Raw genomic sequence first — 16,703 nt, 5'->3', positions numbered from 1 at the left:
ATGGGGCTTACAGTGTCTGATTGCAAACACATTGCTGGTAGGCTACGGAAAGTGTAATGCAGCACCACAAAAATAATTTGAATAATGCTTTTTAGTGGATACTGATTTTTTTTACACCTTTTTCAAATCAAACCCACTGCCTAAAGTACATTATTAAGTTATTTTTAATTTAATAGGCTGAAGCATTTTGGGATTATTGCCATTACCACTCTCTGCATTTTGTCAAAGACTGGATAGAATTGAAAATGGCACATCATTTTAACAGTGAATGAGAGCCAGCAGGTTCAGTGCCTTTCACTTGGTCATTGTTAGACTCAAAAAATGCAACATTTAAACAGGATGAATTTTTAGATACAGATTCTGCCTTTGTGCATGAAAACTAAACGATGGACTGAACAATTGTAAGATGCACCAGGTAAAAAAGGCAATTTGATTACATTCAGGACTATTTTGTTTCAAATGGTTGAAACAAAGACCTAATGTATCAATAGATGTGCCTTCTACACTTCAGGGTAACATAAGAGGTCAATTCCCCAATAAAATACTTGTTGAATAGCCTTATTAATGCAATGGTTAAAAGGAATATCATTTAAATTTCCTGTGAGCCAACTAATTCATGCGAGTAAAATTCCCCCATGGCTGTTAAGGTAACAGCAAAGACTAAAGGACAGTTACATTTTCTTTCATTTCTTTAGGTCTGTCTCCAAATCTTTCTCTTATTAGGCCTTCCTTTTTTAACATTAACCACTGCTGTGAATATTTGTTTTGTGTTGCTTGTGTTCACAATACAGTGCTGGATAAAATAAAGATCAAGCTGAAAACCGTTACCAGAAGCAACTGTACATATTACACGATGAACAGTAACTTTGTCAAGGCTAGCAAAAAAGAAGAAACAAGGCACCATCATAAAAATACAGCACATAAATTCAATATGTCATACACGCATTCTGCCACCAGTGTCTGCCAGCATAATTAAAATGTGATGAAAGGCTTGTACAAATGGGGATTCATTTTAGAATTGTCAACAAAGATGTTAACTGTGCATGCATAGAAAATGAGGAGTTACAAAAGCACAGACATGCACAGAATAAGTACATGTTCAAGTTGTTATCTTTAGCGCCATCTTCAGCTCGGCATTTTCAGAGCCCGGTGTTAAAAATGTTATTTTTCTGTGAGCATTAAACCTGAATCCTAATCACGATTCTGATTAACAAAAAGCCCCCAAGAACCTAATATACTAAACTATGTCTCCCCACATGCAAACACTTTCTTTTCAACACACTTTACCATTAGTCTCAATTATGCAATGTAATTCTAAGGTCATGTAGACGTTCTCAGTCATTTTTTTTAAATGTAAATTTTATTTACTGTAAGAGCTGTAGTCAGCAATGTTTATTCATTCATTTACAAGGGAAAAGGAGGGGGGTTCAAAATTAATGTAGGGGAGTTTATGCTTTGATTTTCGATTGCATTCAGTACAATCGGTATCTGAACCTGCAATTTGGAAAACCTGAAATGAAATCTCCTGTGGAATAGGTTTTCTACAGCTTACCTGTCAGATTATTTCAATTATGCAATGAAGTGAAACAATACTTTAAATAACAATAAGGACCAATAATGAAAGCCTAAAAATGCAGTAATATCAAGAATGCCTTTCCTCCACTGTTAGGTGAATGTTTACTTCATTTCTTACAACAGATTGTCACCTAATCAATATAAATTATTACACAGGCTCTTCAATATTAAGTGGTTTCATTATCACTTTATCATTCATTTTAGCCTCCCATTCAGAATAACTGCTTCCTGCAGCTGTGTTTATTTCTTCACTATTTCCAGCCTTACTGTCACCCACAGTCCAAATGACTGTCTTGTCCCTCCGCATGTTCTGTATTTGTTGAGGAATTTCTCTTTGACCTTGCAGTAGACAAAAGTGGCGTGCGGGAGCAGACAGAGACCGTCATGCAAGTCCTTCTCATCTGTTCAAAGCAATACTGTGTGTTTAAGTCACCCCAGACAGAAGCCTTGTTTAAACTTCCAGAAACCTGGACTCTCTCACTCTATGCAATTTCATAAAATAAAAATATACTCTGAGTCTCCACACTACTAGAGCTATTTTAACATTCTTATCATATCTGAGTTTCCGATTTCCATTTCAAACATTTAAGAGTCATTAAGATGTGAAAAAAAACTTTAAGTGCCTAAAAAAAAACAATGAAATGGGATAGGGATGAGATACAATGAAATGAGGTATTTCTCGAGAGTGTATCTAAAGCAGTTTAAACCACAGGATTGACCTTCTCCTGAAATCACGGTAACAACTGAGAAAGGCCCAACAAAGTTTTAAAAATCAAATGCTGGTATCACACACAGGAGTACGGATTTGTTTTCTCAAACATTGTGTTTTCAGGCTAAGTTACCATAGCCCTGCCCGAAAGAGTACAAATCCAAAAATGCATCTCTTTGTTAGCGATAAACACAAGGCATCAATCATAACATATTCTCTTCAAAAGTTATGATTAATGCAAAGTTTATATACTGTAAACTATCTACAAACGATGCCATTGAAATTCTCAACAGACATGCAAACTCTTTAATCTACTTCAAATACTTTACTTTTCTTCGTCTGTAAAATGTCTGCTGTGTTATAAGCACATTTATGAAAAATGTGTCTATAAAGCTCTACAAAATGTCAAATCCAGTGTTCTGAAAAACAATAAATATTCCAGGCACTTCAATTACATGTGATGAGGGTGATCCCACAATAGATATGCCTGCCAAATCACTTTCTGTATCACATACATAGTAAAATATGGCTCCTAATAATCCCCATCTATGAGCTGGCATTATCGCTCTGTTTTCCTACCCACTGAGAGCTGATGTGTGTTGAGAGTACTGGTGCACTCTGGCTGCCGTCGCATCATCCATGTTGGGCTGCACACCGGTGGTGGCGGGAAGTCCACATTGCCTGTATTATTATTATTAAAAGGCTTAAAGAGTAATTCCCCTTCTGTCAGCAAGGGATGTTAAAGGAGGCTATGGCTGTTTGAAAACAGCTGTTTATTTGAAACTACTTGAATAAATTTGTAACATCATTAGATGTTTACTGTAGGGCATTAAAAGATTGTGGGAGGTTCCATTAGTTTTGCTGATGGCTAGCTAGTCAGGATGATGGTAACTGCAATCCCAATGGACTGGAATCCACTGTACTTAATCAGCAGTAATTGCTGGACTAATTAAGAGGGGAATCCCTGTAAGTAAATGTGGCCTTTTACATGTGTGAAAATGGGTGTTGTTTACTGACTGACCGGATTGGAATGGACTCATATTTTACCAAGTTTTCTTGGTAATTACATGTGTAGTTGTAATTTCCAGGTGGAGACGCGCATGTAAATACTGACTATAAAAGCAGGTTAGCTGTTTAAGAAAGGATTATTGCTGAAGAGTTTTTGCCTTAGTGTATACATGTTTTCTACTTGTGATTTATTTGCAAAAAGGAAATAATGTCTGTAGGTTCAGTATCTCTAAAGAAAAATAAATCTTGTGACACTTTCGCCTTTTCTTTCCATGTTTGTTTAAAGTTCATGATGAAGTCTTCTGGAATGCTATCAGATGGAAGGGTGAACTAAGACATACCATTCCACGAAAGCAGTTGTACCTTAACTGAAACAATGAAAGCACACCAAAGTGTTAAAATACCTTTTCCAGATCATGAATAAAGTATTTTAAAGCACAGACAAATCAACAGTTCAATTATTACAAAAAAACTGGATTAGTGATTTTTTGGGATTAGCGTGGGCCTTTTAAATGCTAATGTTTCTGCATATTCTTTTGAAGGGTTAAGTGAAAGGACAGGCTTATTTAAAACAGCCTTTCAGTAAACCTGGGGGATACATCGTTTTGTGGTTGTCTATTGGAGATGAAACATGGATTCATCCCTTCACTTCTGAGATCCCAAGGCTCAAAAGTGCTTCACTGAAGGATTAGGATAATACCTAATCCATTTCTTTTTTCTTACATTAATGCTTCACTTGATATGTCTGTTAAATCCTTCTCTTGCATTCCTCAAGACACGTAAGACTACATCTCCAGTGGGTTAGTCCCTCAATACAGAGACTTCTTAAAAACTGCATGTGTGTGTTTAAACTTTAAAGAAAAACCAGTGAACTGGATTAAAAAAAAAAATCACTGTGGCTAATAGTGAACAGGTGAGCAAAAGGAAAAGTCTTATTTAGCCCATTCTAAGCAAGCTGATATCTGTCCAAAACCATGCAGATTCTCTTCTCTATAATCAATTACCTACAGAAGAAAAGCTTGTCACTTAAAAGCAATTATAGCCTGTACGATTAAAGCAGTAGAAACATGTGCAAGGTAACAACTGTCTACCACAATTCCACTGCTTTCTCCTGAAAAGAAAACCCAGCCACCGTACAGGCACTGCGGCATTCCTTCAGCATGCTTGAAGTCCCCCCCAGCCTTTGCTGAAGCATATCTACATAATAAAGTTCCCTTTGGCTGCATTCTTGTCATCTGTAATTTCTCAAATTCCAGCGCAACTCTGGATGGATCAGAAAAACTTAAAGATGCAAACAATGACCACAGAATGCCTCCCCATGCGTGAGCAGCTGGATATTTTGCCATTCATGCATGTCACAAGGAATACACCCCAAAGCATTTCAAATGGGCAAACTTCCTGCAGATGCAAATAATGGTCTTCAAAATCAAATGACTCCCAATTATTGCACTGCTCAGTATTTAATATGAACCATTATTCAGCGCTGGGTGTTGAGGGGTTATTTGTCAGCAGTGGAAAAGTAATAGGCAAGATTAAAGCATGTGCAGCACAAATTGTCAAAGAAATGACGACAGCTAAAGAGAAGAAGTGTAGAAAAGCTCACTGAATATAAAGCTGTCTTTGTCAAGCAGTAATTATTTTAATTGAATGAAGGTCATACAGACAACCTAATAATGCTCACATTACACTATTTACATCACCCTGTATCTCTGCATCCTGGGGCTATTTGTTTCTCTGAAACCAAATAAATTTGTTGCAAAAAAACAAATATCCAAGGGATGCAAGAAAAAACAAAAAAAATTACCAGAAAATAAATAATAAAACTAAGGAACTGCATTCTTCTCATCGTACTTCAGCAAACTCCAGATATTACATGGTTTCATTACAGTGTTCAACAATGGCTTTATTTTTTCTTTTTCATTTAAAAGGTTTCCTTCGTCATTGCTTTGTACTGTATTTCGCACACAAAAAAAGTTGAGAATGTGCATCTTGACTACTCTAGTAATGGTGTGATGCAGATCTAAATTGGAAAAAAAAATCATATTGGTAGAAAAACACATTGCACATACCTTGTTGTCAAGCAGTCTTAATTATTGCCAGTATGTAATGGACTTTTTACCTATTGATGGTACATTCAATTACTGACATGACTTAATTGTCCGAAAGGAATTATGTTCAATTACATCAATTAGGGCAATCAAGAAGTATTTATACAGGAACTTTCCTTTGACTGTGGGTTCCAATGAAGATTGTGAGAAGTCTTTGTGGTTTATAGCTACGGACTGATGAAACTGAGAATGAGAATTAGAAACGCCTTTTGATGAATTTGATGATGATGTACAGCTATTCTTTACCAGCCATATTAATAAAAAGAATACAACAAGAGATACGAGTGGATGTTCTCAAAGCTTTCAAGGTTTTGCGAGCCAGCAAAGAGCACAAATAAACCAACCATAAAAATAAAAAAAAAATCAATTTACATTATTGTGACTTTAAAATAAAAGACTTGGCTTGCAACATCCGACACATACATAAGAATTATCTTTCACAGTTAAAAGCAGAATTAAACTAAAGGAAAATTCTGTGTATATTTTCATAAGGTGATGTGCACACCTGAGCCTTCATTTTGTGGCTGGTAGGTATATTCTGACAAAAACCTGAATCTTAGCAAGCCTTTCGTCTACTGAGCAACTGCGCAAAACATGATTTAATATTTTTCCCCAGTCTCTCAAGGAAAAGGCAGCGCTATACGCTGCACAAAATGTGGATGTCTGACATGTTGCATATCCTGCATTTCTCAAAGCACATGAAACAGAACTGACAGAATACCATAACTGAGAGAGCAAAAATAATGAAATGTAAAAAACACATCTAAAATATAAAAAGTATAATAACTATAAAACACGACTGCTGAACCTGTTTCCCCTTTTCAGATTTTACAAATTGCAGGTATGCCACCCATGTCCTGACCACAGTAATTTGTGAAGGCTACATCTTCTTTAGCCACCAGGCAATGGCTGCCAGAGACAATTTTCATATTTCATTAAAGTGACTTCACAAACGGAGATGGAGCAAAAAAAGAACTGCTTACTGAGCATTTCCACTGAAAGATAACAACAATGCCACATTTAGAAATCCAGCATGTGCGTTTTGTTAAAAAAAAAACTCTTTAGATTCTTTTCTTAGCAAGGTGGCTAACTGTGCTGTATTCTGGCCACACAAGGTATGAGTGAAGCATTCAGGTCTTGGACAGCTGTTCATTATGTATGGCGGGGATTAAATTGAGCTGCAAAACTGAACTATAGTTCAATCCTTATCTTAATATTTTGGTTCCATTAAGTCACCAGCTCTTCCTGGCCTATAGGTTTTATAAGTAATTGGCGTGAAACACCCAGAGCTTTTATCTGATGAGAAAACAGGGAGAAATGATGGATCGAAAACACGCAGAATATTCAAAAGCAGTGGAAAGGTAACAGAAGAAGGTAACTTCTGGGATATTTTAAGGTGTAATGAGGGAATATTTATAGCTTTCATATTTTGATTCTTTCCCTGTGCTTTTGATATTGCCTGCTTTTTCCATAAAAAACAGTATGTGATATTCAGGAAGGAAGGAATAAAGTGTAGAACTTATGGGGAAGGACCGGGCTCGGGTTACTCTAAGTGGGGCTACCCTTTCATTTGGTTGCATGCTGTTAATTTAACTGTGAGGTAAAGACATAAATTTGAAGAAAAAAGCAGAGTTGCTTCAGCTTCTGTATTATTTAAAAAAAATAACCACAAGCAATCAGAGGTCTTTTCAAGGGCTCTTATTATCAGAGAAACTGGTTTGCCCATCAAACGATAATTTAAGTATAAACAGCATTGGAGAATCTCACAGAACACACAGGCAAGTAATAAATAACATTACAGGCAACACAAATCTGCTCACTTCTCTACCAATACAACAGCTCTTTCCGGTTGTTCTCATCTTAAGGTGACTATTATTCACATAGACGTCACAGGTAGAAATAAATCCAAATGCTGCAAAAATGTGTTCCAATTCAAATAGGTTATTCCCCCTCAGTGCAACTTTACATCTCAGAATTACCATTAACCCTTTGATGGTTTTGATCTACATTCTAATATTGATTTAAAAACAGCAAGAGGGAATATGTAATTACCAAACCTTATGGAAAAACAAGTACAACCTATAATATTAATATTGATTAATTTTGCTAACATTTTTTTTTATAAAGAGAAGTGTAGTTGGAAGGCTTCACACATCTGGGCGCTTCACGAAACAATCCAAGTAATGTGGCAACAACAGCTGTGTCCTTACCTGGATTTGAACCTGCAACCCTCCACTTAACCTTAACTAGTACGACATATTGTAGCTATATTCCAAACCACTTAAATGATGGTGACCCTGGACATAGCAATGTTGCTGTTAATTCTCAGACAGATTCTTTTTAAGACAATTGCTTTTTAATCGTAAGATTTGTATTTCATCTGTTCAAGAGGGACCAGTAAGTTAATTTCAGATGGTAATAATTGGAGTTCATAAAACATAACTACCTGCTGTGTGGACAAATTCTAAATGAAAAATATGTAGATATTCCACATGGGGGAATGCATAAATATCGGTGACTGATAAGCCCACTTTCCTTTCTGGATAACCAAGTTATTTTGCTATTTTGTGTTATTGAAATAAAATGCAGATAAGCCTTTTAGTTATAACCCTTTCCATTCAGAGATTGCAGGTGCTGCACATATTATACTGCAAAGACCGCTTTCATTACATTATATCAATCTTAATATGGCCACAGAACTGGAGACATGCATTAATCCTGTTATATCCACATGTTGTTAGTATACCCACATCCAGTAGAGATCTCATGCATGCAGACGGACGAAGGGAGAAGAATAGAGCAGATAAAAATCATTAGGGATGCACACAGTGGTTCAGATCCTATGGCTTGGAGGCAGGTCATCTCATGATAGCCAGCAGAAGTCGCTTACAGTTTTCAATTTACAAGAACCGTCTGCTCTTTGACAGGGATAGAATGAAGAGGGAGAAAAAATTACAATACTGGAAACTCAATTCATCACAAGGCCAGAATGATCTGCACTTTTCCCGGGAGACTTTTTAACAATGAGAAAGACACCGGGGGAGAAAAGGGGGCAAACTGCACAGAAAGATCCATTCTAAAGGCAAAGGTTCTGTGTTCCACTGTTGATATGGTGAGATTTGAGGAATTTTTGTACTCTGAAACTTCTAAAAGTAAACAACGAAAATACTTGCTACGAACTTGCTGAACCCCTCTGCACACAGCCATCCAGACCCACACTAAAGAGAAATATACGTAACCATACGAAAAGATGTTATATTTACTTCTTTCTCATCACCCCTCCACAAAAAAAGTACATAAAATATATATAAAAGACGTGGTGATAACCTAACTAATAATTACTAATTCCATTTACTCTGCAGTTTAAAAAACATGCCCCTGTCTCCAGGCAAGCTAGTTTAATAAACTGGTTAGCCATAAAGAATCCTGCTTGGCTTGAATTGATGTTCTTCCACTGGAACAAGCCTTTTATCGATCACATAGTGGCTCACAGCAACTGAAGTTGTTTGGTGCTTGCTGCATTTGACAAGAAAACACAGACAACTCACAACAGAATGAATATTTTATGCATTTTGACCTATTACTCTTTTTTAGGACATGACAATTCCCCTTACCTTCCTTCTTGGTATTAGAAGCTATCATTCCTAATACATAAAACAAGGAAAGCAGTAACTCAGATCTTTAATGTAAAGTAGGGACAGGAATACATTACCGGGCTTTGTTCATGACTTCTTCCACAATGCACTCTTTTACATGTTTGCATCCACAAAACAAGCAGAAACAGGTAATAGCTCTAGGGGGGGAGAAAAAATGAATCTCTGCCACGGACAAAAGAAGAAGGGCATCCAGAAGTCAAGGCAGACAACGTGAGGAAAACAAGAGCAAGCAGAAGAAAAGCATTTGTCTCGAAACGTGCCGGAGATGGACGCATTAATGGCACAAGTCACAGTACAAGACTTCAGTATGGACATGCAAGGAGTCACAGTGCAGTTCAGTGAAGATTTGAAAAGGTGTTTATAATATAACTAAGAGGCCTTTCTGGAGATCAGGCGCACAGCGCCCTCCCTGCTTACCATTCTTCACAAGCACCTTTTATACTTTTAAAAACATCTCCTCTAAGTGTCCTAAATGGCTGGTATTCCAGGATCAATACATTTGGAGTTAATCTTTTGATCTGTCCTACAGACTGCCATACTTGCGAGACAACAGTATGCTTATTCAGCCTCAGATTTTTTTCGTGACAGTAACAGGTGTCTGTACAGCTTGTCCCTTGACACAGGAAAATCCTTCACACGAAGATCTTACACCAGCCTCCTGTGCCGGTCAGGCATGGTCATAGCAGCTGCAGGCTATTAGAAAAGGTGTTTCTGTTCACTGTCCTTGAACCCTAGAAAAGCCACAGGCCTTTCCAGCTCATCCCAGCTCACCCCAGAAATATTCAGTTTGGCTCTGGTCAGTAGGACATCCACACATCTCATGTTCAAGAAAGCTGTTGTTGTAGGAATAGCACAAGACTGCTCCCAGTGCATCAATTTCCTGTGACATAAGAATAAAGTTGCAGAAAAGGCAGCAAGAGAGGTATCAACACTTGATTAATGAAGCACCGTGCAGGCTGGTTGTCATCAATTAATCTAAATTGAGTTCTATGCTGACTAGAAACTCCTGTCCAAATCATCAAACTAGCACCTCCCATTCAACTCGTCTACTGTACATAAACATTTAGTGTTTCGTACTGCCTGTTTCTACCACACTTGCTGACATCCAGTCAGCGTGGCCGACACAAGGACTTGATTCATTCGCAAAGGCGACTTGACTCTCTTGCTGGTGAGCCCACCGGAGGCAACATCCACACTTCTTCATTCAGTGGTGTCAAAGAACACCGGGCCCCTGTATGGACTTCTGGTTTGCACATGAGAACTACTGAACCACTGCCTTGCAAATGAGCCACTGATAGGCAGATGGTTGAGACCCAGTGTTTCTAATGCAGTGGAAATGGAAGCAAAAACAAATTACCACAAAGGCTTGAACATGATGCCATCAATCTTGGTGGCTATTGGCAGTCTACCAGACTATGGCCTATCCACTGACAACGGCAATGGATGGCTATAACATCCTACCAGGTTACAAACTGCTCATTGTGAGCCACATAGCAAATGACACTGCTGACTTAGTTGAGCCGTCAATGTACAGATGGTACAAAAACGCTGTACACCTGATAAATGGGTTCCTTTCCATGTTCTTTCTTGACTTTCACGAAGCTTGACATTCAATAGGTAAAATCACCTGTGCCCAATAACTCTCACTAAGGAGGTAATTTAGTGCTTACTCAAGCCTGTAACTGTCCTTAAGAGCCTTAAGACAGGCTTGATGAATCCGTTTAGCACTGGCTTATTGTGCGAAGCCCACTTCCAACTTGTGAATTATTCTCTTGTATCATCCCTGAGTACACTGTCTTGTTGTGCAAGGACACTCATATGAAGGGAACAAAATGCATCCTGAAAAGATCCAAAGAAAAAGGTCTGTTTGTCTGGCTTGGCAATGCAATTTCCAGTTGTGAAATGCTCTCAATCTCTAGTTAGCAAGCGCTTGTCAGATGAAAAAACATTAGTCAGCCTTGATACCAGCAACCTTTGACACCACAAAAACCTCACCATTGTGATCAATAAAGTGTGAATGGGAAACCAGCCTTGTAGGTTTGATAGAAAAAAGTTTGAGCAAATTAATGATGTTCTAGGCACTGACACCAAAGTCTTTCGTAGTTTATGGTGGTGCAGTGTGAGCTATATCAAATTTAACTACCTCTGACAGAGTCAGTGATGTGCAGGAGGTGAAGTATTTAGCAAACATATTGTGAAAAAAGCTTTGTGGCTTGAAGAATTGCTTCTGTTTTTTTTTTAATTCACAGATTAGCTTACTACATTTCTAGTCATCACTACAAAGCTCGGCAAATGCCCAATTGCTTAAATAAATGCGGCACACCTAGCGCAGGATATTTTCCATGTAGTTTTGACTTGTCTGACTTGCTAAATGTCTAAACACAGAATAACACTGACCAAAACTGCTGGAGGACAATTTCACAAGGAACAAGGAACAAAGAACGACAAGAATTGCGATTCATGTGTTCACTATTTTTAACACAGTATATTTCTGTCTTAATTAAAAAACATGAGACCATATCCTTCTCGCTCAAACAGCCAGTACTGTGTTGAATTTAAAGATTTAGCTTTCCTGAACCCTGGGGGACCCACAGTTCATGCCAGTGTGCTCAAGGTCAAACACTAACATATTTCCTCTACAGCTTTAGCCAAGACAACAACCATAGGTTCTGCTCCATTCTGCTTTAGAATGTACCTGAAATGTCAAAGAGCTGTTTACATTGTTTTTGCCTTTATATTTGTATAGGGGAAAGCATTCAGTTCACAGTTTAATATTGCAGGACTCGATCAGAATCAATCTCTAGCAGTAAGGAATAGGAGAAGGAAAACTGTGGCCAACTACTAGTTAATATTTTTCCCCTCAGAGTAAACTCCATCTTAACAGCTCTGTGACTTTCTTGGTTTTACTAGTAGGCAGGAAATCTGGCATGGTAAAGACCTGAAGTACTGAAGATGCTGTGGTCCTGGGTTTAGACAAAAAGAAAACATCAATGATCTGATCAAATGCTACGCTTTCTGCAAATTAGCTGTAGTCGAATTTAACCTAGATACTTCAGATAAAACACATTTGGAGGAGCTGTAAAAACTAAGGCACCATATTTCACACCGCAATTATACTATTTCAGATAAATCATTGAACTGTCTTTGGCACTGGCAATAAAAAAAAATCTTATTAAAAGTCATTTTTGAAGTGCGCACACACGCACCTCATTATACTCCAAAATACGCACAGCTCCCAGAAAGTGTGCAGTAATGAGGGAGAACTATACATCCAAAAGGATTACAGAGCCAGCATACTCCCGTATGTTTGATTTGCGCTAATTGATCCCTATGTTTTTTTGTTATGGTAAATAGCTTTTTTCAATTTGTTGCATATAATTAGCAACCTAAGGTAAATCCCGGGCACCTTTATGCAAGTCTACAATAATGAGAACAATTAACTCTTGCGCACTCAGTTAAATCTGACCACCTCCAAGTGCTCTGAAGCGTGAACAACACTTTTTAGAGAACGACACGGTACATGAAGTTAATTTAGGAAATGCATTCCAAGTGAAACACTTACTTGAATATCATAGATGACACTGATATCCAAAAAGAATAGCTTGTTGCTCCAGAATTGGTTTGTGGCTCTTTTTGATTTTAAATACCTTTTTAAATCAAAAGATGCATTATTTAGGGCTTCTGACTGTTGACCCTATTGCATAACTGTAACTTTGTTGTTAAGGAGAGCGTAAAACAACCCCTGTGCACCTGTTTATAAATAAGCACCAATTGTTACTACACTTTCGAGTAACAGCACATGCCAGTCGGTTGGTTAAGCACAGACACGTTCAATTCTAAGGTCACAAGATTGATTCCCCAGCTTGCTTGACACAGCCTTGACGGGAGTCTTTAGAGAGACTGAGAGAGCAGTTTAGGTGCACGTCCATAAGGATTGCAGTGGTGCTTGGAAAAACAAACAAATATACTAGCAATCCTTTCCAAACACCACTTTTGCATCGGTTTAATAGTGAAGTGCCCAATGCAACACTCAAATCTGTGACTGACGAATACCACTGCATTTGAAGGGGATGAGGTTGACTGGGTACAGACAGCAGGCTTCATATAATTCCTTGCTGTCACGCGTCTTGCTTTTGGATACACATACAGATTCTATTTTAATTCTGCTCTTCCGATAATCGAAAGCAACTCGGCATGTATTTTTTTCCCCACAAGAAACTAAAGTTAATCATAATCTGTACTTTTGCAAATAATCTAGATTGCAGTTTTCCATAGATGAACTCCAGGTAAATCCCATTGACTTAAACCCACATCAAATGCACTCTCCTCTTTTATGGGTTCTGTAGTCCTTAAATGAGGAAAGGCAGAAGGGAGACATGAGACATTCATTATAAACAGTACGTCTTCAAGAACCTAGAGCAGACTAGAGCCTAGTACAGCCTAACAGCTGCAGTACTCAGTTAGTTCCCCTCCCTTCTTAAGAAGTTAAAAGTGAAAAGGGGCAATTCAACCTCTTCAGTGTGTGTACTAAGAATGGGAGTTCTGATGGACCAGACTTTGAAAATACCAATTAATAAAATCGGTTACTCTTCAAATGAGGAGGAGTCTGAAACCTTCCAGAAGGTTGTGATTAAGATGTGTACATCAACAGTAGTTCAATCATAACAAAAGGCCTTATAACTGAGGCGTTTCTGCAGACACGCAAGAAACTTGACTCAGGATGTACGAGCAGGCCCTCAAAAGTATTTTCTCTCTCTTAAACAACTCCGACACTGGTAATACCTTCGTCAAAGTCGGCATCGTCCTCGGTGTGCTGCGGAAAAGGGAAGCAGTTGGTGATTTCCAGGCGGTCTTCGACGACCAATCCCAGCAGGACGCCTTGGACCACCTCACTGCCTTGTCCTTCCTCTTGGTAGTGCTTGATGATCTTCAGCACCACCTACAACAGCCAACCAAAAAAACAGTGTAAGGGCTGGGATTAATACAGGCGTCCCTTTGCTCACGTGGGTCTCGGACGTAAAAAAACTTTTTTCTCTGAACTCCAGAACTGAGTGGCTCTTACTGTTCGACACGACTTCTTAAACAACTTATGAGTGCTTCAAGGATAATTAATAAACAGCTACCTATCCATGTAGAAACTACATTCGACGGTGTGACAGGTAAATTCCACCCCTCATCTTAAAATTGTCAGTGGTCACCACCACAGTAAAATTGGTGTTTTTAAAATCTAACCGAGGAGTGCTGGCTCAGTGCACAGAAGCGCAGGTGGACACTATGAAAACTTTCAGCCATTTCAAACAGCTTATGCAGCATTGATTCCGAACTGCCTTAGAGACCCAAATTCCAGCCTTATTCAATCCACAATTGTCGGTTAATTACACTTAAACAAGACACTGAGCACCGCTAAAGCAATGAGGAATGACGCATTAGTCAGGAAATAATGGCCGTAGGCAAAGACACGATCGCGTCAAGGCGATAAGGATCGTGCTAAGTCAAGCACAACAAGTGGACCTTATTTCACAGAGGTCTAATCCATCCCAGCAAACCAAGGCAGAAAGCACTTGATGGCCTTGTTGCTAACAAAGCACTATTGATTTTCGTGTCTGGAGGCAGTCCTACTACTGTAATGGATTTCAGCACGACCACAGTGTGAAAACGGATTTTGCATAAATACTGCAGCTAAGGATCCAGCAAAGCTTTCTGAATCTAATGAAACTGAAGTCTGCTTTTATAAGGTGGTAATAAAAATCGCAGCACACATCAAATTAGAAGCTTACCTCAGTGCTCACAGCTGTTCTGCAGGGTAAATGGAGGCTGGTCAGCGGAGGGCTTTACAATATAAAAAGGCCAAACCATCCATGACAGAAACCTCTGCCCCAGGTCTAAATGAGGGACAATAAGGAAATGCTCGGCAGCAGAAATATTTATATTGGCTAATCTACCTTATCGGATCGGCGCTGAAAGTTTAAAGGGGATGTGGTGAGAAATGGTGCATAAATGGTGGAAAATTCATTTTTTTAATGGGAAGAAAGTTTAGCTCGTTTGCCTTTGCTCCAAAAGCAGCATTCAAAGTTTCTACACACCCTGTCACTGACGGTATCCGTACATCGTGAAAATGAGGAAGCACGTTCCTCCTTAAAACTGTCCATATATTTTTTTTTTAAATCTTGAAACACCTCAGAGGTCAATTTCCCCTAGAAGGCGGCACGCAATCACAACACACATTTGCTGCTCCAAGCAGGCAGCCTGTAATCAATTCAGGTAATTAAAGATTCTATTTGAATCCTTAGCTGACATCTGGAGCTACAGCGCATCGCAGCTTGTTCTTGCTGTGTATGGAAATTGTGATGAAGATCATATTGAGAAAGGTCGCAGTTCAGGTGCAGTTCAGCCCACACTGCTAGGCTGTCTCGCCCCGACTCAGTTCAGACAGCAATTAGAGAGCTGCTGTTAGTTCCTCTCTCAGCAGGATTACACATCAGCATAAAGACAGGCTGTTTCCCATCCAAGGTAGGCCTTACAAAAATAAGCCCAAGAAACAAAGTCCTAATCAATCATGCCAATCACAGACAAAAGTAAGTCTGGACAGAGTAAAGAGCAAGCCCTTTGTGTTCCTCCAATACTAGAATTTAACTCCATGTAGTTATCTTCTATACAATGGCTGCTCCAGTGGGGTCTTCAGAAAGATTCCTTAACACAAAAGCCTAACATCATACAATTTACAACGGTGAGCTCAGCAACACTGAAGAGCTGGTTAACAGAAGAAAAAAAAATATTGTTTTAAAAACACACTTCAGCTAGTGCCTTCATCCAAATGACCTATGATCGGAAAATCACTTTCCATCAGTTAATTTATATTTTTATTAAGAGTGCTAAAAGTTCTAATATTTCATTTGGTCACCAGACTACTTTACATTAGGGAAAGTCTGCCTTTCAGAGAAAAAAGTTTGAAATAAGGTGCCCTATTAAGAAGAATTTGGGTTCCCCTGTTCTGAGCAATATTTGACTGCGAGGCAGAAACATTTTTTCCACAGTAGTCACAAAATGCAGGCATCAATAACTGGAGGCCGTGTTATTTTCTTCTGTCGTAGGAGAAGCTTTGGGGGGGGGTTGAGAGGGGAGGGGGAGGCTGACAGATTTGCACCAAGAACAAAAAGACAAACTGGGGCAAAGATCTGTGCTGCCATTCAGCCTGAGTGCATTGCAGCCGAGCTAAAACACAAAACTCCTTCAATCATCAGGCAGGGCTTTGTAGCAGAGTTAGGAGAGATTAGCAACAGTGAGAGGAATCCTAATGGAAGGCACAGCCCTAGATAGCAACTCCGCTGACAGAAAGCTCTGCAACACCAGTGATGCAACATCTGAGTGGCAGAGGAACAATCAATGCTCTGCTGGAGGGAATGCATAATTGTGATTGCTAGCTTTGGAAAAAGGGGGGAAAAAAATATTACAAAATCAAGATGCTTGCTGGCTACAGAAAGAGCACACGCAGGAAGAAATCATTCCCCCCGTTGCCTGACAGACACAAACTTAACAAGCAGCAAACATTTGTGGAAATTGAGCCAGTTACGTTAAAAATGAACACAACACATAAAACGTCATTACATTATTACATATGTAATATTATTAAATGTACCATCTACAAAC

The 16,703-nt window shown here is 38.8% G+C and overlaps 1 protein-coding gene across 1 annotated transcript in view; it reads right to left on the bottom strand.

Moving 5' to 3' along the window:
* eif3hb (eukaryotic translation initiation factor 3, subunit H, b) overlaps window positions 1-16,703 on the bottom strand; it is a 156,278-nt gene that overhangs the window by 79,949 nt on the left and 59,626 nt on the right. The window contains exon 2 of the mRNA XM_088929008.1: window positions 13,839-13,995. Within this exon, the coding sequence (XP_088785134.1) occupies window positions 13,839-13,995 (157 nt within the window). The remainder of the gene's footprint in view (window positions 1-13,838; window positions 13,996-16,703) is intronic.

The sequence above is a fragment of the Atractosteus spatula genome, chromosome 12 (genome assembly GCF_055471065.1).
Source record: "Atractosteus spatula isolate fAtrSpa1 chromosome 12, fAtrSpa1.hap1, whole genome shotgun sequence".
Lineage (NCBI taxonomy): Eukaryota > Metazoa > Chordata > Actinopteri > Semionotiformes > Lepisosteidae > Atractosteus > Atractosteus spatula.
Note: the sequence above shows the minus strand (reverse complement) of the source record. Positions and strands in the feature narration are given on the sequence as shown.